Source organism: Colossoma macropomum, unplaced genomic scaffold, assembly GCF_904425465.1.
Source record: "Colossoma macropomum unplaced genomic scaffold, Colossoma_macropomum, whole genome shotgun sequence".
NCBI classification, from domain to species: Eukaryota; Metazoa; Chordata; class Actinopteri; order Characiformes; family Serrasalmidae; genus Colossoma; species Colossoma macropomum.
The window spans coordinates 21,089,936-21,113,580 of record NW_023494809.1 but is presented as its reverse complement, the minus strand read 5'-3'; the positions used below and the strand labels follow the sequence as shown (position 1 = coordinate 21,113,580).

The window sequence follows — 23,645 nt, the reverse complement described above, 5'->3', positions numbered from 1 at the left end:
TGACCTAGCAGTGCTTTGTGTGGTAAAGGGCACTACTGTAATCCAATCCTGTCTCTGAATGGAGGAGGTGACCTGTGATATGTCACAGCAGTTGGTATTAACCTCTCACTTACAGAAGTGTTTGTGAAAATGCAGTTGTTGGTAGGTGTACATTCTTGTGTGTGTGTGTGTGTGTGTGTGTGTGTGTGTGTGTGTGTGTGGTGTGTGTTTGGTACATTTTGAGGACTAACCTACACGACCAACAAAATGGTCCCTACTTTTTTTTTTACTCTTTTTATTATTATTATATATTATAGTATTATTATTGTAAACAGGTGCTTATGTTCATATTTTTACATATAGGAACTTTTAGGATATATATTATATATATATATATATCTATATATATGTGTATATATATATATATATATAAACACAATTGCTGTGTAATATAGGTTCTTTATATAATACAAATGGGATATAATATTAGTACCTAAAGATACTTACATACTATATAATGCATATGGGACGTTTTATTATTACATATAGACACACACACACACACACACACACTCATATATATATATATATATATATATATATGAGACATGTCTGGTAAAAGTGTATTCAGTATGTTTAATGTATTTGAGTTTTTCAGTGTGTATGAACAGAGAATGCGATGTGTGATGTGTCACAATGTGCTAAATGCACTTTTCTCCCTTATGCTAAATATAAAACTGATAAGATTGAAAGGGACTGAAAACATCTCCAGCCACTGTACTGAGTTTCAGGATATGTGTGTATATTTGTGTGTGCATGTGTGTTACATTTTAATGTGTTTTTCATGTTTGTGTGAACATGTGTTTTTCTCGGTTCCCAGCTCACAGCCACTGACAATAACATTTAGTTTGGATCGTGAAACTCACTTGCTACTGATACCTGTCATAAAGCGAGAAGGAGAAATGGTCAGTTGAGGGCAGACTGTGTCTAAAAACAGAGTGCGCTGGTTTGGAATTCTAAGCATGGTCTGGAGTTGATCATTACAGTAGGAAGAGTAGAACAACAGTGAATTTCCAGTTGAGTCTTCTCATTCAAATACAGCTTTTAAACGGCACAGCGTTCCACTGATAGCTCTCGAAGTTATTTCCAGCTACTGTCAGGGTGAATTTGTTTATCATCGACTTACCAAAGACATCAAGTCTTAAAATAAGAAGAGTAATGAATTTCCAGTAGAGTACAGTTTGTGAAGTCGGCCTGAATGACAGGACGATGCTCAGGATATTAGTTAGAGATTGACTCCGCGCCTTCCGAATCTGCGGAGCTGAGCACTAAGCGAATGCTGATTGGCTCTCCAGTAGTCAGACCAGAACTAGCACAAAATTAAAGAGATGTGAGGATCGGCTGGCAGAAAAGATGTGGTGCTACAAACATTTATACAATCAGCCTTCAGACTATTACAAAAAACAGTGAAGCGAGTATCAGTATCAGAGCCTTGCTAGCCACTCATTTCTGGTCATTGAACACTGCTCAAGGCCAAAGCTGTGGTGGCCATCTTGGCTAACAATTGCTGAGTTTTGTATGTTTATGTCTCATTAGCACCTCCGTGCAAAGTCATTAGAATGCTTACTGCAGCGTGGAGCTAATTGCTTTCTCTACACAAACACCCGCACAGATTTGGCCTGGTGCTGGACGAAAAGGAATTTTCAAACTAGAAAACTAGACCGTTTCCTGCATTAGTGTGTGCTCAGTGTGAGAGGAATCCAGATGGTGCTGCTGGTCACAAAAGGAGAAGGAGAAACAAATTCTACCCATGCCCAGGAAAAACTGTGTTTGTACAGGCTTTTCAGGAATGTGGTTATTAATCATACAGTTGTGAGAAAAAGTTTGTGAACCATTTGGAATGATGTGGATTCAGAATGAAAGGGCTCTTAAAATGCCATTTGCTGGTGTACCGATGTATCATTTTCCCTCCAATACGATTCCAGTATGTGAATTCAGGGTATTGGCCGATCCTGAGCATCAGTGCGATATCAATATTTGATTTCCTCTTTAATTTAAAATCTGTACACCTTATATAATAAGCTGTTCCATAACATTTGGAAACTTGAAATATCTGTTTAACAAAGGTTTTTAAAATATATTTCATCTTCACCTATATTATTCTAATTCATTTTTACAGCTATGAAGTCGAACTGATGACTATATCATCTCAAGATCACCCCAGAATCTAATTTGACCTGCATTAAATCGTTAAAAACGTGAAAGTTATTTACAGAGGAAACTGGTGTGAAGCACAGCAGGATTACTTTTAGGTACAGTCATTGCTCACACTAGTCTGAGCGACATCCATCAGTTAAGTTGCACAGGCCCTGAAGGAGCAAACCGCCCCCACACCTTCACACTACCACCACCATGTTACACCAGATGTAACGAGACCCCTGCCTTCTAAAAAGTTCTGCTTTCTACTTGTCAGCCCACAGAACACTATTCCAAAAGGCTTGGGGATCAACAACGTGAGACGAGCCTTAATGCTCTTCCTGGTTAGCAGTGGTTTTTGCAGTTCTGCCATTATTGCCCAGCATCTTTCTAACGGTGGAAGCAGTTTGGTATGCCAACCACTTCTGGGAAAATTCACCACTGTTCCACGTTTTCTCCATTTGGAGATAATGGCTCTCGTGGTTCAGTTGAGTCCTGGAGCCTTAGAAATGGCTTTCTTTTGATCGCAGCATAGCGAGCTGCTTATTGAGACATTTTAGCCTCGCTCACATGGCTGGAGAAGTTCTGTTTTAAATGATGTTTAGGTGTTCAAGCCTGGGTGTGTCTAGTGTAATTGATCCAAGTTATCAACTCAATTTGGTTAGTTGGTTGAGCAACTAAGGGGGCAGTTAATATTTCGCACAGTGCCAGTGTGTTTTGTGTTTATTTATGTCGTCTTTGTGTGAAATTAAATTTAGTTTGAAGACCTGAAACAACTAATTGTGACATATATGCAAAAATTAAAGAAGTCAAAGGGGGCAAATACTATTTCACAGCATGTACGCTTGCTTTTTAACTTTCTTGGTGCGACTTCACCATGTAAATAATCGCGTAGAGTAGATGTAGTTTCTATTATCCCATCAGCTATAAACACTACATATGAAATATCCCGTAGTAACATTAACTCACAGACTCATGTCTGGAAAACCTGCCCTGTCTGCACAGGGCTGTAGATGGCACATCTTTTCCTCATGCTCGTGGCTAATACGAATTTGGGCTAAACCGACTGAAGACATCCCGCTGTGTGAGGACGAGAGATCCAGAAAGAGAGAGTGAAGGAGGAAGTGTTTTAAGTTTTAAGAGCGTCTGTAATGCATTACCAGGAGCAGTTACTGTTCTACTAATCAGCCACTGTTAAACACACACACACACACTCAGGCTTGCTTTCCCCCCTCGTACTCACGTAGACTTTGCCTATCACACGTGTTTTGATTTTTCAGCACTCTGGCATGTGTAATCTCGGTTAATCCGTCCGTTCCGCTCCTGTTTTGCCCCCCTTTTTTCACAGGAAAGGTGAGTGCAAACAGGAATTCCTGATTGAAAAGATAAAACACCCGAAAGCTGCGGTTAAACAACTCATGTTCACACACACTCACACTCACACAGGCAGTCATACATGTTTGTTTTTATACCTTTCCAGGAGCTCATAAACACAGAACTGTGCAGAAGTCAGAGACCACTTTTCATTTATTTCTGTTACATATGTTTTACACCGAATTACACAGAAGCAACAACTACTAACTACATTTTTACAGTATTTAGTGTCCAGTCCTTGCTGTTATTACAGCTTGCATAAATCTGCAGGGATAGTTTTCCACACCTCCAAAGTTCAGTCTTAGAAGTTGGTTGCATTTTTTGGCTTCTCAGGATCCAAGGATCCCAAACGCACTCTGTGATGTTGAGGTCTGGACTCTGGGGTGGTCAGTGCATTGTTTGGAGAGCACCAGCAGCTTCTTTGTTTGTTTTGCAAATGTAATTTCATTTTATCAGTAAGAGAAACAGCTGCACATCTTTTCAGACTCACAGTGCTGAGTTGTCTTCTCACAGTGGAAGGATGGCTGTGGATGTTTTCAGATCTGAAGCAAGAGTGGAGCTTGATTTTCTCCTCTCTCTCAAAGACAAATGCTCTGTATCTTTTAAGATTTTTTGAACTCTGTTTTTTTCAGTTATTTTTCCCTTGCCTATAGAAGTGGATTATTTTATTATTGTATTTTTTTTTATCTTTGTTTTCTTTTATTATTTTTACTTATTATATTTATATTGTTATAATTGTTAAAATGTAATTATAATTTTAATTATAATACTTTTCCTGGGAAAAAAGGGGGGCAAAACAGGAGCAGAACATACGGATTAACAGAGATTACACATGCCAGAGTGCAGAAAAAATACATATTATTATATAATATATATCTATTTTATTTATTTTATAAAATATTTATTTTATTTTATTTTTTCAATATTTTATTTTAATCTCCTCAGAAATATCTCCTGAATAATGAATAACTTGTACTTAATTGCCTTTTTAACTGGAGATCAAATAAATAAATGGCAGATTTTTGTGCACTTAATGTCCCATATATACTGAATCTCCCATATATATATATATATATATATATATGTATATATATATAAAATGTCGACTACATAATGTAACTTCAACAGAAGCTCATATCTCTGAAATGATAAACTTATAAGAGCAGAAGAAATCTTTCATAACTTTAATAATCTATATTAATGTAAGGGCGTTTTATTCTAAGTTATTTTGAATCACTACTGTTCACTTGTTTGCCATGAAATGTTCCCACAATATGAAGGACAGCTTTCGTTTTGAAACAGTGTGAAAACATAAACAGAAAAATGTACTTATGACAAACAAGACAGTGGAGTTATGACAGTACGTGTATGTACTTAGACTTAATAATTTGTCCCATATGCATTATACAGCTGTATGCAAAAGTTTAAATACCCCCCAGTCATTACATGTTTTCTTGATTTTCCCTGTGAAATTAAGATAAAATCCTCTACAGGACGCGTTTCTCTTTTTCATACAAAGTCAGGACATTTTCGTCCAGACACACACGTTAAGGAGTTCAGGCATGCAGGAAGGCCGGCCTTTGTCAGGGTTAATGTGAGGGGAGTTTAATAAAGCTCTGTTAACTCTGATCTGAGGTCAGGCTGCGTTCACTCCAGCCGGGACTGAATCAGTCTGAACCGACCAAGATCAGCTGAGACTGCAGGTGAAGAGGACAGAGGGAAATGTGTTAAGCATTGTCATGGCTATAAGAAATGGTCTACTGGTTACCATGGCGTCGACACGGACTAACTTGAAAAATGTCCAGGTGACCAGTCATGTGTGTGTGTGTGTGTGTGTCCACATGGTTCTCATTACAGCAGTATAGGATGTTTGTTTTCTCTGTTAATCTTCCTTTCCATTATCAACAAGTCCATCAGAAACCGCCTCCAACTACATCTTAATAAACACACACTTAGACATAAATATGTAATCTTTATATCTCTCTCTTTTTCCATCCCTCTCTCTCTCTGTCTTTCTCCCTGTGTTTTTTCCTTTCTGTCTCACTTTGTCTCTCTTGCTCTCTCTCTCTCTCTCTCTCTCTCTCTCATTCTCTCTCTGCCTTTATCTCTCTCTCTTTTGTCTCTTTCTCCCTCCCCTTTCTTTCATGCTGGCCTGTATTTCAGTGTGTGGGGAGTGTATGAGAGCTCAGTGTGTGTCGGGTGACAGAGTGATGTGGAACAGATGTGTGTGTGTGTGAGAGAGAGAGAAAGAGAGAGATTCAGAGAGAAAGAGAGAGAGAGGTCATGTTATCAGCCCCAGTGACACCACTTAAAACATCCCCTTGAACCTCTGTTGGCATTACACTCTTAGCCTGAGTTATGTGTGTGTGTGTAAAATCTCTGGACATGTGTGGGAATGTGAGTCTTCGTGTGTGTGTGTGTTCTGAGTGTCATCATATGAGATTGTGTGTGTGTCTTTTACAGCTCTCTGGAATTAAATGGGTAAATGATGAATTACAGACAAATCAGTCATCACAATTATAATATTGTTTTATGGTAGATATCTACAGCACTGAATTCTTATGGCTGATTTTGATTTCTTCGTAGCCAAAATGGCTGATGTGCAATTTTTCTGGCCAATTTTTATTAGCTAGTCTTTTTAGATATGAAGCACCTCATGAACCTGGCTTTAACCCACTCAATTGTTCATGTTTAGCAGGCTCAACAATCTCCACAAGGGGGCAGAATTAGCAGTAACACTTTACTGGAAGGGTGTCCACGTAACACATCCATAACCTCACACTTAAACACTTTTTAACATGTTCATGAATGTTTAAATCAACATTCATAAAGTATACATGTTTTACATTATATTAGTATGGACTACGTCATTTTACTGAGATACATTTTTCAAAATAAAAGTCCTCATTCTTTTATTTTGATAAAGTATGTTTTTTCAGTAAAACGCCACATTTCTTGACAGCCAAAATTAAAATGACCTCACTTTATCCCTTTGGTCATTAAGTGCTTTGACACTCAGGCTTGTTTTACCTATACTTTCTTAACTAACTTTATAATTATTTATTTTTCTTAAGCATTCATTGCTTTGCATGTCACTTTAATACATGGAAGGTTAATTATTCATAAATATGCTTAGGAACAATCATTCGACTGAGCCTTAGTGTGGTGGTGTGCCTAAGTTTCAAAGAATTTAATGCAGTACAGGCAGTTCTTGGTTGTACCGAACTGCTTTTTGGAAAACTGCTAAATTTACAACCAAGTACAGCCAAAGTCAAAATAATACATTTTCTGATTGCTGATTGTGTATTTTGGAACAAAAATTGGCTCCGATCATGACTGATTTATTCCCATCATTGGCCGTACATCTCTGCTTAGAAGATTTCTGCAGATGCATGTATAAATGGTTCTAATGTGATGCTTTACTTTAGGTTTTAAATCATTTGCTGGAAACTGTAATAAATTAAGAAATTTTAGATGTTTCCAGAACTCTTAAGTTTTAATAAAGTGAATATCTAGAATGCCCCATATTTGAAAAGTGGAGATCAAATCATGAAGCAAAAAAAAATGACGACTGTCCTTTTGTTGTTCCAAAATTGAAATTTTGAATATAACATCTAAAAACACCTTTTCATGCCTAGTTTACACTATTTAAATCTACATTATATAAAACATTATTGAATAAAATTGCAGTTATTAATGACAAGTGATTCCAGTCATCTGACAGGCAGTGAGTGTGTATGTGTGTGTTCAGAGTGTGCGTTCATGCTGATAAGTGTGTGTTTTCTCATTTTTAGGCCACTCGAGCCACTCTGATAGCCCACTGCTCGTCTCTGGGGGATTCTCTGGGGAAGGAGAACGAGCTGGCCCTCATCATTGACGGTCAGACACTTAAATATGCTCTGAGCTTCGAAGTCCGGCAGGCCTTTCTGGACCTCGCGCTGTCCTGCAAGGCGGTCATCTGTTGCAGGTACACTATACCCCCAATGGGTATGTTTATTTTAAGTATATAAAGGTTGTAGGTTCATATCCCATGACTGACCAGGTATACCAGGTTTTGCCATTGGGCAAGTCTCTTAACACACTCCCCCCTGCCCCAGGTGGCGACGATGTGCTGCTCCCAGATTGGGCATAGTTAGGCAGCAAAATGACGAATTACTTTTGTAGGACTAATAAAGTAGATAACATTCAGAAAGCTTTTTGCATCGCTATGAAAAGAGTAGATTAGATTAAAAGGTGGAAATATTTTTGTACATGGAATTAAAGAATTAAACTTCAATGTTTTCATTTATATTATATAAAATATTTTCTTGTTGAGATGTTCAGTGTGACGTCAATTTGAGTCACTAAGTTTCTTATTCGAGTCTGTACTATACGGTGGTGTCTCAAATTGACACATACAGCAAAATAAGGAGTGGCTGAAGATGATAACTTACGTGAATATGCTAATGTTTCAATTTTCAGTTCATTTGGTCATTCAGTATTATAAAATTACAATATTTGAAACAAAAGCTGTGCTTTATAGTGTCCCGATCTAATGATCTAGCCACAATCTCACACACTACCCACATGCTAACATGCTAGTCACAATATAATAACGCAGTATAATACAGTACACTTAAATACAGTGAGTTACATCCGTAGTACAGTCCAATAGTTAAAACTGAGGCTATTCAAAGAGCAAAGATGGTTACAGAGCCAAACCTTAACACACACAGAATGTCTTTCCCTTTACTGTATGTGTGTATGTGTGTGTGTTTTTGTCAGTGTGTGTGTACGTGTCTTAGTTTGTGTGTATTTGTGTATGTGTGTGTGTAAAGGTTGTGTCCAGCCTGAGGTGAGTAAATAAATAGTGCTAATGAGAGCTTGGCATGCAGAACACACAGCGCTGCGTGCAGAGGGAATATAATATCCTGAGTGTGTGTGCGCAAATGTCAAACTACTGACTCATTTACTGTGATTTTACACACACACACACACACACACACACTACAGTTGTTCACGTACACTGCTGGCTGAGCTAATAATAAACATTTTATTACCTTGATGCACGTTTGACAAAATATAGTGTAGGTTTTGTGTGTGTGTGTGTGTGTGTGTGTGTCAGTCAGTGGAAGAATAATTGCTCTGCTGTTGTGTAAATCCTATATCCGGCCTGTGGTCTCTTAGGCCTTACAAACCGGCTAAACCACCCCCTCCCACCCCCCCCACCCCTCACTCTACACTCCCTCTTACTGTCCAAATCCCTCACACACACTCATACACACACACACACACACACACACACACACATACACTAAAGAGTGATGGTGATCCTTTTTGCCTGTTGTGTGTGTGTCTGTGTGTGTGATAGAGTGAATGGAGGTGTGTATGTGTTTGTATTTGTTTTTGTGATTTTGGAATCCAGGAAAAAACAGTTCTAACCTATAGGAGGAATGAAAAGCTCCTGGCTTTGTAAAATGCTTTCTACAAAAGTTTCATTTTTTTAACACTTTTTCTTTTTGGTTCCTGAGGTTAAGGTTAGGTTTAGGTTTCGCAATCAAAACACTAACAAAACTTCACTAAATGTTCTGAAAGTGACCATTTTAGCTCATTTTGAGCAGGACTCAGTACATGACTAGTAAACACAGCTTTGAACAGCATAACACAAAAAACACAAAAAAAGCATAATATTTTTCATTAAAACACAAAAAAGTTTACTTTATTGCAGAAAATTTGTGTTTCTGTTGTGACAGTTCTTAATGTTCCACGCTGATTTTCAGTCTTTGGGACACATTTAGTTCAGAACAGTGGGATCTAACTGTTTACCATGTGGCCATGAGAAACTGGGATGCAGCCTCACTTCCTGCTCTAAAATGCAGGGGTGTGGCTAAAATAAGGCCCCACCTATGGACTAAAACTCTTTGTGTTTCGGTAGTGACATGAAAACGTGTGACAGCATTTTTTTTAGTAAAGTTTATACTCATGACACTAAAGTTTTAAACTCATGAAAAATCAAAATTATTCACTTCAAAGGAAATCAAAAAGACCTTTTTCAAACAGCAACAAAATGTATTATTTTTACAAGTATAACTGTAGGGGGTAGGCTTTGGGACAGACACCTCTCATTAGAAAGTACCCTCTAAATTATAATTATATATATTTTGCTTATTACTCAGTCACTCATAACATAATCCTTGTACATATCAAAGGTCTGAATGCCTAATATTTTTTTTATAATAGTAGGTTTTTACTGTCGGGCTGCAGTTTGAACTAATTTTGTAGAATGGTCCATATAATACATTTGGGACGTATTATTATTGCATACAGGTACATACATGTCATCGCTGTTGGAGCGAAACCACATATCTCCAAAATAGCAACTTAATATGGCATATAAAATAACACAAAATAGCAACTAGGAAGTAAATACATGATTTTCAAATTCATTTTTGGCCATTTCTATGTTCATTTCACATGGCACACACCCCCATTTATATATAAATATGTATATATACACACACACACGCACACACACACACATACATCCTGTCCTGACATTGTATGATAACAAACCTGTGTGTGTATATGTGTGTGTGTGTGTTAGACAGAGTTCCTGAGTTCTCACTGTTTGTTTAAAGAGCCACTTCATGCTCCTTATTTTCCGCTCAATCCCACCATGAAGAACATTACCCAGTCTTTCATCTACCCACTGCTGCCGCAACAGAGAGAGAGAGAGACAGAGAGAGAGACAGAGAGGGAGACGGAGTGATAGAGTGAGATAAGTTCAAAGAACAGAAGATTTCAGGAGATTTGGGTGTTGTAGTTTTTTTGCGCCACATTTAAAGAAAGTCTAAACCTGTTCTAACTCACCTTTCTTTTTCACCAGGAAGAATTAATGGAACATGCTTGATCTTTTGTTATCCACTGGGGGTTTCCTTCAGAAAGCAAGCAAGAGAAAAAGAATGTCTGTGTGTGTGTGTGTGTGTGTGTGTGTGTGCGTGTGAGAGAGAGAGAGAGAGAGAGAGAGAAAGGGAGAGAGAGAGAGAGAGAGAGAGAGAGAGAGAGAGAGAGAGAGAGAGAGAGAGAGAGAGGGGACAGGCCACCCAGTAGTTTGAGCAGAGTAAAGGAAGTGTCCGTCTTTCTGCTCCACAGTCTTTTCAACTCTGTTCAGGTGTATCAATAAATGGGCCATGGAGAGGAGGAATGGAAAAGAAATGATGTAGAAAAAGAAAGAGAGAGAGCAGCCTACATCAGTCTTATCATTGCATTGCTATCTTTATCCTCATGACTGCATAGCACTCGAATGCTACTGATTGGATCATTTTGGAGCCACTGTTTTAGACAGGTTTAGCAGTGTCTCATTCCAGCACTATACACTATATTCCTCATACTGTACACTGTGTTCTTGCACTGTACACTATACACAATATTCTTATACTAGACACAATAGTCTTAGACTATACACAATATTCTTACACTATTCACAATAGTCTTACACTGTACACTATATTCTTACACTATTCACAATAGTCTTACACTATACACAATATTCTTATACTAGACACAATAGTCTTAGACTATACACAATATTCTTATACTAGACACAATAGTCTTAGACTATACACAATATTCTTAACTGCACACTACATTCTTACACTATACACTACAGCCTTACATTATATTCCTATACTATACACTGTATTCTTACACTGTGCACTTTACACTGTATGCTTGCAGTATACACTATGCACTATAATCCTACACAAAGGTCTTACACTGTACATTAAATTTTTACACTAGATTCTTACACTGTGCACCATAAATTGTATGCTTACATTATACTCTATACAATATATTATTACGCTGTACACTATGTTATTACATTGTATTCTTATACTGTACACTGTATTATTACACTATTCTTACACTTTACACTGTATTATTACACTGTGTTCTTACACTTCACACTGTTATTACACTGTCTTCTTGCACATTACATTACATTACTACACTATTCTTACACTGTACACTATATTATTACACTGTATTCTTACACTTTGTTATACTATATTTTTACACTATACACTGTATTATTACACTGTATTCTTACTTTGTACACTATATTATTACACTGTATTCTTACGCTGTACACTATATTGTTACACTATTATTACGCTGTACACTATATTATTACGCTGTACACTATATTATTACACTTTACACTGTATTATTATACTGTATTCTTACACATTACATTATGCACTATTTTCTTACACTATGCCCCTTACACTGTGAATTATATGCTTACACTTCTTCATGTACTTCACTGTCTTTTTTTCATTTTAAATTTCTTTCCCAAAATGTTCACCCTCTGCTTTTTGCTTTCTCTGATCCACTGCATTTAACAGCCATAAGTGTGTATATTATAACCTTTATCAACCGATGACATCATCCTACATAGCGAGGTGAAGCTCGCTGAGTGCAAACTGTTTGTAATGGCTGTACTTCATTTTTTGTTTTTACTAGTGAATCATGTGTGTTTTTTGTACACTACATCCATTTTAAAGTGGAATGCCGTAAAAGTGACTAGTACACTATGGAAGTACTATGGGAGTTTGACACAGCTTGTGTATGTCTGTTTGCAGGGTGTCTCCTCTGCAGAAGTCAGAGATAGTAGACATGGTGAAGAAACATGTAAAGGCCATCACTCTGGCCATCGGAGACGGAGCGAATGATGTGGGAATGATCCAGACTGCTCATGTAGGAGTGGGCATCAGTGGCAATGAGGGCATGCAGGCCACAAACTCATCTGATTACTCTATAGCACAGGTACGCACATACACACACACCAGCTCATTCGACTACTTTGAAGCACAAGTCTCCAGTTTATTAGGTACACTTACTTTGTATGTACACTTATTAGCTATTTTATCAGAAACACCTACTACATAAGTGCACTGTGTAGGTTTACAAATACTGATGATAGCCCATCTGTTGCTGCACAATTTATGAGCCCCTTTCAACCCTGTCTGTCAATGGAAAAGGGCCGCCATAGGATAGGCTTGAGGGGTATTACGGTAATAAGGTTTACTGCAGTATTTAAAATGATGATGTATTTAAAAATGATGATATTTCATAATTATAATGTATAAATTTTTTGTCTGAATGGCTTAATCAACAAATTCCACCCATTTATATTTTAGAGGGGCTCACTGATTGGTCATTTGCGAGCTCACAGATAGGTGGTGCTGATATAGGGTGACCAGACATCTCTGTTTTCCGGGGACAGTCCTTGGTTTTGGTGGTCTGTCCCTGGCTGGTGTTGTCCCCAGAAATGTCCCCATTTTTAACTATGAATTAAAAACACACTGAAAAGCCCTAAACAAGACCTGGCCGCATTTAACCCAGAGATTAAAAGCTGGGATGGGGTTACAGGATTTGAATTGTACTTTCAGGTGATTGGTAAGCTATGATTTGTGTAGGCGTACAATGTAGGCTACCATGCGATCTACAAATACTGCATCATTTTTTTAAAACTGTGTCACTTTTTCAGCCATTCATAAATGACATATGGCATATGTTGATAGCAGCCGTCTCTGTCTCAGAACTGGAGCTAGCCCAGGGGTGTGTTTAGGGTCTGGCTGTTGGGCTATACTGGAAATGTCCCCAGTTTTCATTTCAGATATCTGGTCACCCTTCGCTGATAGAAAGAGAAGAAAAATCAGAGCCAGAAAAAAGCAGAAAAACTTAGCATGAATGCAGCTCAGCAGTGGCTAAGAGCTACACACACACCACAGAACATGCTTGGTTTCAGTTTTCATTCCAACCAGTCACTCAACTTTGTGCCCTCAGACATCCTCTAAATGGGTGTCATTTTAGGTCCTGTTAGGTGGAACCAAGCCTGTGCTGTGGTGTGTAGCACGTTTGGCCTGATAACTAAGCTCTCGTTAGCTTAGCCAAAATGCTGCAGTCTCAAACACCACAGAACAGGTTCGATTTCAGCTTTCTGTCATTCCAACACCAGCCACTCCACTTTTGCTCTCTCAGACAGGAGTTTTTATCATCTACACTTGTGTCAGCAGAGCAGCAGTTAGTTTGGGTCTGTAGCCTACTCGCTAAGTTAACGTTAAATTATCAGATGAAGGTACAGATCTAAACACCACAGAACAAGGTTATTTTCACCTTTCTGTCTCTTCCATGCCAGCTGATCGACTTCACTCCCTCAGATTTAAGTCGTCATCATCTAAGTTTGTGGCTTCAGTTAGCCAGAATTGAATATGTTCTGTGGTGAGTAGTGTTGTTATCATGCTAGCTAAGCTAAGACTAACCAGCTCCTCTCTCCTAGTTAGCAGCACTGTTTGGCATTTAGAAATTGTTAGATAGGTGGCTTTGACATGTATCGAATGCTGGTTTAAGAATCTTGATTAGTGACGATGTTAGCGAGCTAAACTTTTCAGTTATTTTCAATTTAGAAGTAACTCAGGACAGCACAGAAGCAATATAAATGCTTTTATATTTTACATAAACACTGTCCATTAAATCAGTATATACAGATCGACGTTCATTTGCCTTTATTTCTACAGTTTTTTTGTTTTTTTTTATTTTGTCATCGTTTGTTAGCCTGTCAGAGAATTAAATACACCATCCAGTGTAATCAGAGCAGGGATTTAGCTTTAGAGATCCTCACACACCTCATTTCGAAACGTGACTGCCAGCAGAGTCAGTGCTTTGCAGCGTGCTAGTGGGTTCAGCGCCGCTCCTAAAAGACTTTCAACACACAGGATTTTCTTCAAAACGCGTGCTGAAATTCTACAAATGCTTTTGAGGCCAGTGACCAGGAGGCTGGAGACATTTGAGAAATGTCAGCAGTGTGTTGCATCCTTGTACAGCAACACACATCACCAGTAAGAGCATGAACTAAAACAGTACAAATTTTGAAAAAAAAACAGATTTTACACTATTTTCATTTTTAACATTTAGTATTTGTGTTTAGTAACTGGTACTTCTGAAATGCTCACATACACACATAGGCGCACACACACACGGTCATTATAGTACTCTGAAGCTTCACTTTCAAAATCTCATCTTTAAACTTACACATAATTAGACCAACACACAAAATAACCACCAGCCGCACACACACACACACACACACACACACACACACACACAATTTAGCCCACAGTGTTGTTGTATCTCGGTGCTTCTGTACTAATGGCTTACATATGTTGCTGTGGGCATGGGGTCCATGAGGAGATTCACTCTCTCTCTCTCTGTCGCTCTCTTTCTCCTTCTCTCTCTCCTTGCCTCCCTTTCTCTCTGTAGTTCTCGTACCTGGAGAAGCTGTTGTTGGTTCATGGAGCCTGGAGCTATAACCGCGTTACTAAATGCATCCTGTACTGTTTCTATAAGAATGTGGTGCTTTACATTATAGAGGTACGTTCACTGGCCTTACTGCACACAGAGGTTTTCAATTAAAATTAGTTCAAACAATTATTATGCAATGGTACAATGAACCTAATTCAAAATGCTACAAAATGATTCATTATTATTATTATTATTATTAATAATAATAATAATAATGATGATGGTTTATGAATCCTACAAAATATTCATATGTTCAAAATAGTATCTTAGAATGTTCAAAATTGAAAATATTTTATGACCTAGTCAATGGAGTGTGTGTGTGTGTGTGTGTGTGTGTGTGTGTGTGTGTGTGTGTGTGTGCGTGTGTAACATTGGGGTCACTTGTACATTTGCACTTTGTACTTGTGGATAAGCTTGTTGCAACAGGCATATTGATACACTGATGCCTGTATTGATATTCATGAATCTACTTTTATACGAGACGTGTTTGCACAAGTAAAACTGATACTGCATTCAGATTTAGGGTTTTATCTTATCTAATATTATTATATAAATATAAATGGCTGCATTGAAGAAGAAATCTCTTCACTTTTTGTGAACATTTTGTTTAATGTTATTATTTCAGTCTTTCTCATACACACACAGGCTAAGTGTCCTCTAGGGAGGCACCCATCATGAATTATTATTGCCAATTTCATTTCCACTTTCAATACAGCCAAGTTGGCTGATGACTGATTTTTTGGCCAATTTTTATAAGCCAGTCTTTTTTGTCCTGAAGCTGACACTGAAATGCGCTAGCCCATTACCAGCATTTTCTGTTCACTAAAGTCACAACATTAATATTGTTTGTATATTTCCTGCTGCTCTGTCTTCTGTGCTGCTGTAACACCGCAAATTTCCCCGTTGTGGGATTAATAAAGGATTATCTTATCTTATCTTATCTTATTTTAATAATTTTGTATAAGAACAAATCGGCCAAAAGCGAAATAATAAATTGGCTGATCACAGGTTTAGAGTAAAAAAATCTGTCAATTCTGGTCTTGGCCGAGTCTGATTGTACACTCCTAGTGTCTTCATACTGACTATGGCCTGTGCTGTTACTTTTGTGAAGACTGTATATTTGTATACTGTAGGTTTTATAATTAATGTTTTCACAACATTATTAGCTTATTCAATACTGTCATAGTTATTTTTAAAAACATTAACAAAAACTGTCTGCTGAACGCTGGTGTGTTGCGTCATCATATTGTATCATATTGTATCATATCCTATCATATTGTATTCTATTGTATCATGAAGATTACCCATCACTACCCATTAGTGTGAGAATTGTCAGGTCTTCCTATCATCGTGGGGACTTGTGTTCATTACACAAAATCCAGACCCCAAGGATGACATGAATGAAAAGACAGTAACAGAAGTGTGTGTATGTGTGTGTGCGTGTGCATGTTTTTGTATGTGTGTGTGTGTGTGTGTGTGTGTGTGTGTTTGTTAAAGAGAGAGTGAGAGAGAGAGAGAGAGTTTTAGAGTTAAGCCTGGTATTCTATGAGACACAGTGCTGTGTGAATGCTTTTGGAATGTGTTTAACTTAAATGTCTTTAGTTACATAAAACTAATTCAGCTTTACTTCATACACACACACACACTCATGTACATTAGAGAGAGACGTTTTGCAGCTGTTTGTAGAAGTGTTTGACAGTGATAGATGAGGCACCCCCTTTCCAGTCTCTGCTTTCTGTCACACACACACACACACAAACACACACACTCTGTTCTCGGATGACAGTGTCTCTGGTATGTTCTGAACTGGGAGGGCTCCGCCAGTGTAGATGAGGGTCAGTAGCTGTGTGTGTGTGTGTGTGTGTGTGTGTGTGTGTGTGTGTGTGACAGAAAAGGTAGAGTGTGAGTTTTACTGACAGGGTTACCCTCCTGTCCACTGGGGCATTTGTCAGCTGTGCCCCTTTTTAAAGATGCCAGCAGGTGCAGCAACATGACCCACCTCCTGCGTGTGTGTGTGGTGTGTGTGTGGAGGGGTTGTAGGGGGTAGTAGCACAACACTGTTTTGGAATCTTCAGAATAGTCTTCAAGATCTTTACATTTATATAAAATAAATATAGAAAACAGACATGGTATATATAGTACATCTAGTGGCAAACTATGGCAATTAGTGCTAGGCCTTCAGCTTGAGACATCAATGTCAAAACGAGTAAAAAACCTTCTACAATAATATGCAGTTCTGCTAGCAACCCTAGGGGATTCTAATAGTTTGTTAGCGTTAAGCTGACGGCAATTGGCATGCATATTTTTGCCCATTCTAGATTAAACTCAGACATTTGAAGCTTGTAAAAGAAAGTTTTTAAGCTTCAGACAGATTAACATATAGTTTGTATGTGGTGATCATTTTTCTCCCAATGTACTGCGTAACCAGCACCAAAGACATAAAACACAGCTACACATGATGTGGGCACCTCTAAACAAGTCAAACAACTATATACTGACAGCGACTGCAGTTGCAAGGCTGGATTAATATTAACACTTTTCACTGTTCACTGTATGTTAGAACAGTGTAAGTTTCACTGCCAGTGACATAACCGTGACATTCACTCCAAATTCGTCTAGACCAGGGGTCGGCAACATGCAGCTCTTCTACTGCCCTGTTGCAGCTTCACAGCAGAACTAGATTTTTAGGTAGAAATAAAACAATCCTCCTTTGCAGTAAAATAAAGTAAAACACAGTTCTAACAGAGTTTTCACAATAAATGGTCTTAAATGCTGGAGTTAATATATAACTGCTAATTCACCCTTTAACACTGAAGGTTGGTGCGCAGACTGCTGGTCACTATAGCAACGCAGACCAAAATCTCGCCTAGCTAGTAGCTAACGACAAGGCAGAGAGAAAAATTTAAGATGAAAACGATAATTTGGAGATAAATGGACTTATTTGCATTTATAAGCACTCACCAGCTGGTTTCGTGATACATTTAATCTGCAACAAAAAAACTGTCAAACCCTAAAAAGTTGTGAAGCTGAAGTCGCTTTCTGGCTCCTCAGGCACCATTTAAGGCGGAACAGGAAAATTCAAACAAGAAGCTGGCGAGAGAGAAGCGTCTTCAGCCTCGTAAAAAGTCAAACGTTGAGACACATTTTACAAGAAGCTGTTCTACTATTGAGGAAAAGTATTTACAGTCATGATGGTAAAACCAATAAAATGGTCATACAATGTTGTGGCTGCCAAGGTGGTTTGATTTTCGTTGAAAGGATGTGGCTCTGTAGAGCAGAGGTCCGAGTCCAGACCCAGACGCTGTCCTATGTGGACCTGGACTTATAACCGATAAACTATTAAGAATTAATTAATTTCGACGGGTGGTCCCATTTTAATCGGTGTGTAATTTCTAGTCATTACTGTACTGGTTTAGCGGCCTGGGAAACTCACAGACCAATCGCATGCGTTGAAAATATCACACGTGACGCTACTCAGCCAGTCAGATCTGTGCATTACGATGAGCTCTGAGACTCGAGTGAGTGACGCACACACAGGGGAGGGACGAGGCGAGAAACAGCAGTCGGAGAAGAAAGTCATTATTTTACATGCCGCGCTCTAAAAAAAGGAAACTGACAATAAATGTTGTTGAAATATTACTGAATTGTACTATATTTGGTTTGATATTCAGTTGTTGACTACATAAGATGTTGATATAACTACTAGGATACTTCAGTTTACAGTATATGGCACTGAATCATGATGCAAGTTAGACATTATGATGTTCCGGACCTTTGCTTGAGGAAATTTTCTTTAACTGGACCTTACAGAATTTTAATTAAAGACACTTGCTGTAGAGTTTATATACAACAGACATGATGATTAAATTAAATAAAAAAAATTTAAATTCCATTTTTTTTATTTCAAAGAAAATCATTAGGCCTTACAATAATATACCAGTAATATGTATATTGAAGTGCATTGACTGCAATAGAGAAAAGTGGGAATGTGTTTAATTGGCTGTTTGTGTTTTAGAATAAGCGCTGTTCTGTAAGCCCCTCATTTTGTGCATTTGAATTTGTGTGTGTGTGTGGGAGGGGAGTGGTGGGGAGGGGGTTATTAGGGAGGATTAGCTGCTAGCAGAGAAGAGCTTTTGAGGTTAAAGGTCACAGACTGTCTTTGTCTTCGTGGCGGAACACAGCAGGGGGGGATAGACAGCAAGTGTGTGTGTGTGTGTGTGTGTGTGTGTTTATGTGTGTGTTTGTGTGTGTGTGTGTGTGTGTGTGTGTGTGTGTGTGTGTGTGTGCATGTGCTTAGTGAGTCTGTGTTTATGTGTGTGAGCTGTCATGTAAGAGTCAAAGTGTTTTGATGTTTTCTTGAAGAATATCTTCATCACTAGAGTTTATTATCTTGTGCTTTCTCTCTCTCTCTCTCTCTCACTCTCTCTCTCTTTCTGTCTCTGCTCTTTTTCCTTTCTGTCCTCTGTCGTTCCACACCTAAACCCTCCCTCTCCCTCCTCCAGCTGTGGTTTGCCTTTGTGAATGGCTTCTCTGGGCAGATCCTGTTTGAGCGCTGGTGCATTGGCCTCTACAATGTGGTGAGTTTCATCTTTCAGTACTATTTCTCTCTCTCTCTCAAGTATTCATAAATATTCCTCTATTATCAAAATCCCTGATCTGTATACAAGTGCTCAGATTTTGTTTGACCTTCATTTCTCTGTGTATTTCCAGTATATACATATAAGGCTGACATAAATGTGCACTGATGCAATTTCCCCTTTGTTTATGTTTTTTTAGCCAGACTATAAGCTGCCTGCAAACAGAGTGCATGCCAGATTATTTGCAGTGCTTGTGGGTTTAACAGTATAAATACTTTTGTATAAATTATTGACCAGTGTCGTCTCATGTTGATGTCTTTTTGTGTGTTACGTGTGGTGTATGTTTCAGATTTTCACCGCACTCCCTCCCTTCACGTTGGGTATTTTCGATCGACCGTGCAGCCAACAGAACATGCTGCGGTTCCCGCAGCTTTACCGCATCACACAGAACGCAGATGGATTCAACACCAAGGTAACAACATACAATAACATACACACAAACATACCACGCACACTGGAGATGTCCCGAACAGTCTGAATCATTTAACCCTCTGGGGGTTGATATTTCCATATATTTTTCCCTATCTTTGCGATAATACAGTGCTATAATATCGTTCAAACATTTTCTGAATCTGTAAAGTCGCCCTTTCAATTCCATCTTATTGCTCGATCGTACGTGACTCACATCACATTTTGTGTGAAACTGACCAGTGGACACTGATGAAATCATAAGGACTGACCCATCATGTCACAAGCCCTTCATTCTTCATTCAGTTGACATCGGACACACGTGTGAAATGGTGTGCAAAGAGTTTAAGGCCGCTGAAGTTGCTGCAGCGGTTTTGAATAAAACATATAGGTACACTATATGAACAAAGGTATTGGGCCACCTACACATCACACCTACAGGAGCTTTTATGACATCCCATTCTAGTCTCTTCAAGATTTTGGAGTTCCTGCAGGAATTTTTGCTCATTCATCCAGAAGAGCATTTGTGAGGTCAGATACTGATGTTGGACGAGAGGGCCTGGCTCACAATCTCCGTTCTATTTCATCTCAAAGGTGTTTGATGGGGTTGAGGTCAGGGCTCCGTGCGGGCCAGTCAAGTTCTTCCACACCAAGCTCACCCAGCCATGTCTTTATGGACCTTGCTTTGTGCACTGGGGCTCAGTCATGCTGGAACAGAAAAGGTTCTTCCCCAAACTGTTCCCACAAAATTAGAAGCATATAATTGTCCAGAATGTCTTGGTCTGCTGAAGCATTAAGATTTCCCTCCACTGGAACTAAGAGGTCTAGACCAACCCCTGACTAATATCTGTCAATAGTGAGTACAGATTCAACATGGTAAGACATGCTGGGCTGACAATTATTTGAAGCCCCAGGGAACCTAAATTCATGTTTTCTTTCTAAGCAAGTTAATCTTGCTCTTGTGAGGTCACAGTAAACATGTACGAAGTATGTCCCCATGAATGGCCGATTGCCAACATTGTCCTCTCTTGATGCAAACTATTCGGTCCTGATCTTGTATAGTCTATATGTAAGCAGTACCCTGACCAAACCCAGGGCTAATGTGGGTTGCCCCGCCCACACAACTTTAACAAAACTGTGTTCCGCAACGGTCTCTTTGTTTCTGTTCAAATCCAAGAAATGTACCACAAGAAAGCTAAGAAACAAATGCTAACTTAGCAAGCATAACTAAGCTAGCAAGAACATCCATTTGTCCATTTGTCTGTTTGTTTGATCAACTGGCCATGACAGCACACTCTGTACGTACATTCAGCACTGAAGTGAATAAGAACCTTACCTTCTATGAGACGTTGACATATAAAAGCTGGGTGATGTTTTTAGAGAGCTGCAGTCACAGTGAGGTCTACAACAGCACATATAAGCTTCACTGTGAGTTTAGGACTGTGGGCTGTCAATCATGCAATAATCAGAATATTAGGCCACGCCCAGACTCGATTGACAGGTCTTTTAAAAGTCATGTTTATTATATTTCTGTGTTCTTTCTTTCATTCAAACTTTGCTGAATGTTTAATTTAACGCTCAATTTTATTATCATGCAAACATTTTTAATATTTTACTGTGTTCCCTACACTTAAAATGTTCTTTAAGGGTACTTTAGTAAAGGCAATGGTTCTATATAGAACTATGAGTTCTATATAGAGCCATTTCATACTTAAAGGTTTTTTTGCATGACCATTTACCCATGCAAAGAAGTATTTAAGCATGAAATGGTTCTATATACAACTCACAGTAGTGTATAGAACCATTGTGTTTACTAAAGAACCTGTGAAGAACCATATTCTTTAGTTGTGTAGGACTTCAAAATGTGTCAGTAACGTCGCAGCTTTAGTATGTATGTAGTGCGATACACTGTAAACTACGTTTTTAAAAAATACATAATAAAATAAAATAATAAATAATCTATACATAATAAATAATCTATACATAATAAATAACGCATGGTGTTTTAATTACACTGTATACAAGTGCATTCAGAATGCAATTGAAATTAATAAGCACCTATTAGTGTTTTGTCTAACCAGCAATAATTAGCAGTTGACCAATTAATTAGCAATAAAAGACTACTGACATGTGAAGTATATTCCTTATTCATGTTTTCTTGTGCAGAAAGATATAAAGATATAACACAAAATATAAAATCTGTGAATTGTTGGCTTTGTTAGGTCATTTTAAGGAGTTAAAATAGTTCCACACTGCATGCATTTAAATTGCTTGCTAAGATGTGGTGTAAATAAATAGCCTTAAAAAAGTGCTAATTTAATTGGGCTTAATTTGGATCTTTTATCTGCCAAAAACATGAGTCTGCATTTTTACCTATTCTACATTACCCAGTTAGAGTAACCCATATAGCTATTGTGGGTTTCCCTCATAGCACTGATTGACAGGCTGTGATCGTGACTCAGTGATGGATTGCTCATGTCTGGGGGCTGTTTAGACCCCTAGGATCTCAGTGAGTAAACTGAGAGACGGTGAGACGGTGCTGTTACCATGGTGATTATAATGAGATTCAGGGAGATAGAATAAGGAAGTCATTCATTTACGGGGGGAGGCTTCGTGAGCGTGTGAGCGTGTTTGTTTTAAAGGTAATGCGGAGGACACTGTGCCGGTTGTATAACTGTAGAAGAGCTGTTTGTGTGGGCTGTGTGTTTTTTGGCAATGAACTGTCTTGATTGGCTCTCGTCTCTCTCTCTCTCTCTCTCTCTCTCACACTCACTCTCTCTCTCTTTTCAGGTGTTTTGGGGTCACTGTATAAATGCTCTTATCCATTCCATCATCCTCTTCTGGTTTCCACTAAAAGTGCTGGAGCATGGTAACTAACTCATTCATGACTACACACACACACACAAACCTCCCAAGTTGAGCCTTCAGCATCATGAAAACCTAAAGGGGAATTCCACCAATGTTTCAGAATTCCTGCATAATTCAATGAACTAGATGCAAACAGAGTCATTCAGGGTGGTTTGCAGTGAATTGGTTTATTGTAGGTGATAGGAAACAGGGGTCATGATGTCTACAACATAAACCTATCCATTTTATTTGCCCTCCCAAACCACCAGTGAACCTACATGAGTCTTCTGCATTTGTATGTAGTTGATGATGGTAAAAAAGTGGTAAAGAAGTTTTTCTTTTTTTGCGAATTTTGAAAACGCACATAAAAAAACCTGGACGAAAAAGGAGAAATAAAAAATCCTAAATATTGCAAAAAAAAATGTTTTTACATTGGGATGAGGTGGAAAGGGTGGTTTATCTATAAAGTTCAAATGCCTAAAACCAGTAAGGGAAACGTAAGTGTTCGGAAGTGTTGACATAGCAGGAACAAACGTCATGCGTCCTCTCAAAAGTCTTTGCCCCAGTGGCATTTTTAGGGGTTCAGTGGCTGATGAGGTGAAGTGGATCAGCAACTTCAGCCCTCATTAAATGGTCTCCTGCCCACTCTGCCTGGCATCTGAACTTGTCTGATTCACACATGCTACCTGGGTGGCGCGAGCGATACGGCAGCTGGCCTTTCATGCAGCATTTGTGCTGTGGAGCAGAGCAGCGAGAAAGTTATACAGACATTTTCCAGATGCATAAATTGCAGAGTGACTCAATAAAAATATAATTTATAAAAGTGCATACTGCATTTGTTTATCCTCAACAGCATTC

The 23,645-nt window shown here is 38.5% G+C and overlaps 1 protein-coding gene across 3 annotated transcripts in view; it reads left to right on the top strand.

Annotated features, from left to right (window-relative positions):
• Window positions 1-23,645, top strand: part of atp8a2 (ATPase phospholipid transporting 8A2) — a 104,492-nt gene that overhangs the window by 62,584 nt on the left and 18,263 nt on the right. For all 3 annotated transcript variants that reach the window (XM_036558187.1, XM_036558189.1, XM_036558190.1), the window contains 6 exons: window positions 7,344-7,516; window positions 12,174-12,357; window positions 14,854-14,964; window positions 19,398-19,472; window positions 19,822-19,944; window positions 22,731-22,809. In XM_036558187.1, coding sequence (XP_036414080.1) covers window positions 7,344-7,516; window positions 12,174-12,357; window positions 14,854-14,964; window positions 19,398-19,472; window positions 19,822-19,944; window positions 22,731-22,809 — 745 coding nt within the window. The remainder of the gene's footprint in view (window positions 1-7,343; window positions 7,517-12,173; window positions 12,358-14,853; window positions 14,965-19,397; window positions 19,473-19,821; window positions 19,945-22,730; window positions 22,810-23,645) is intronic.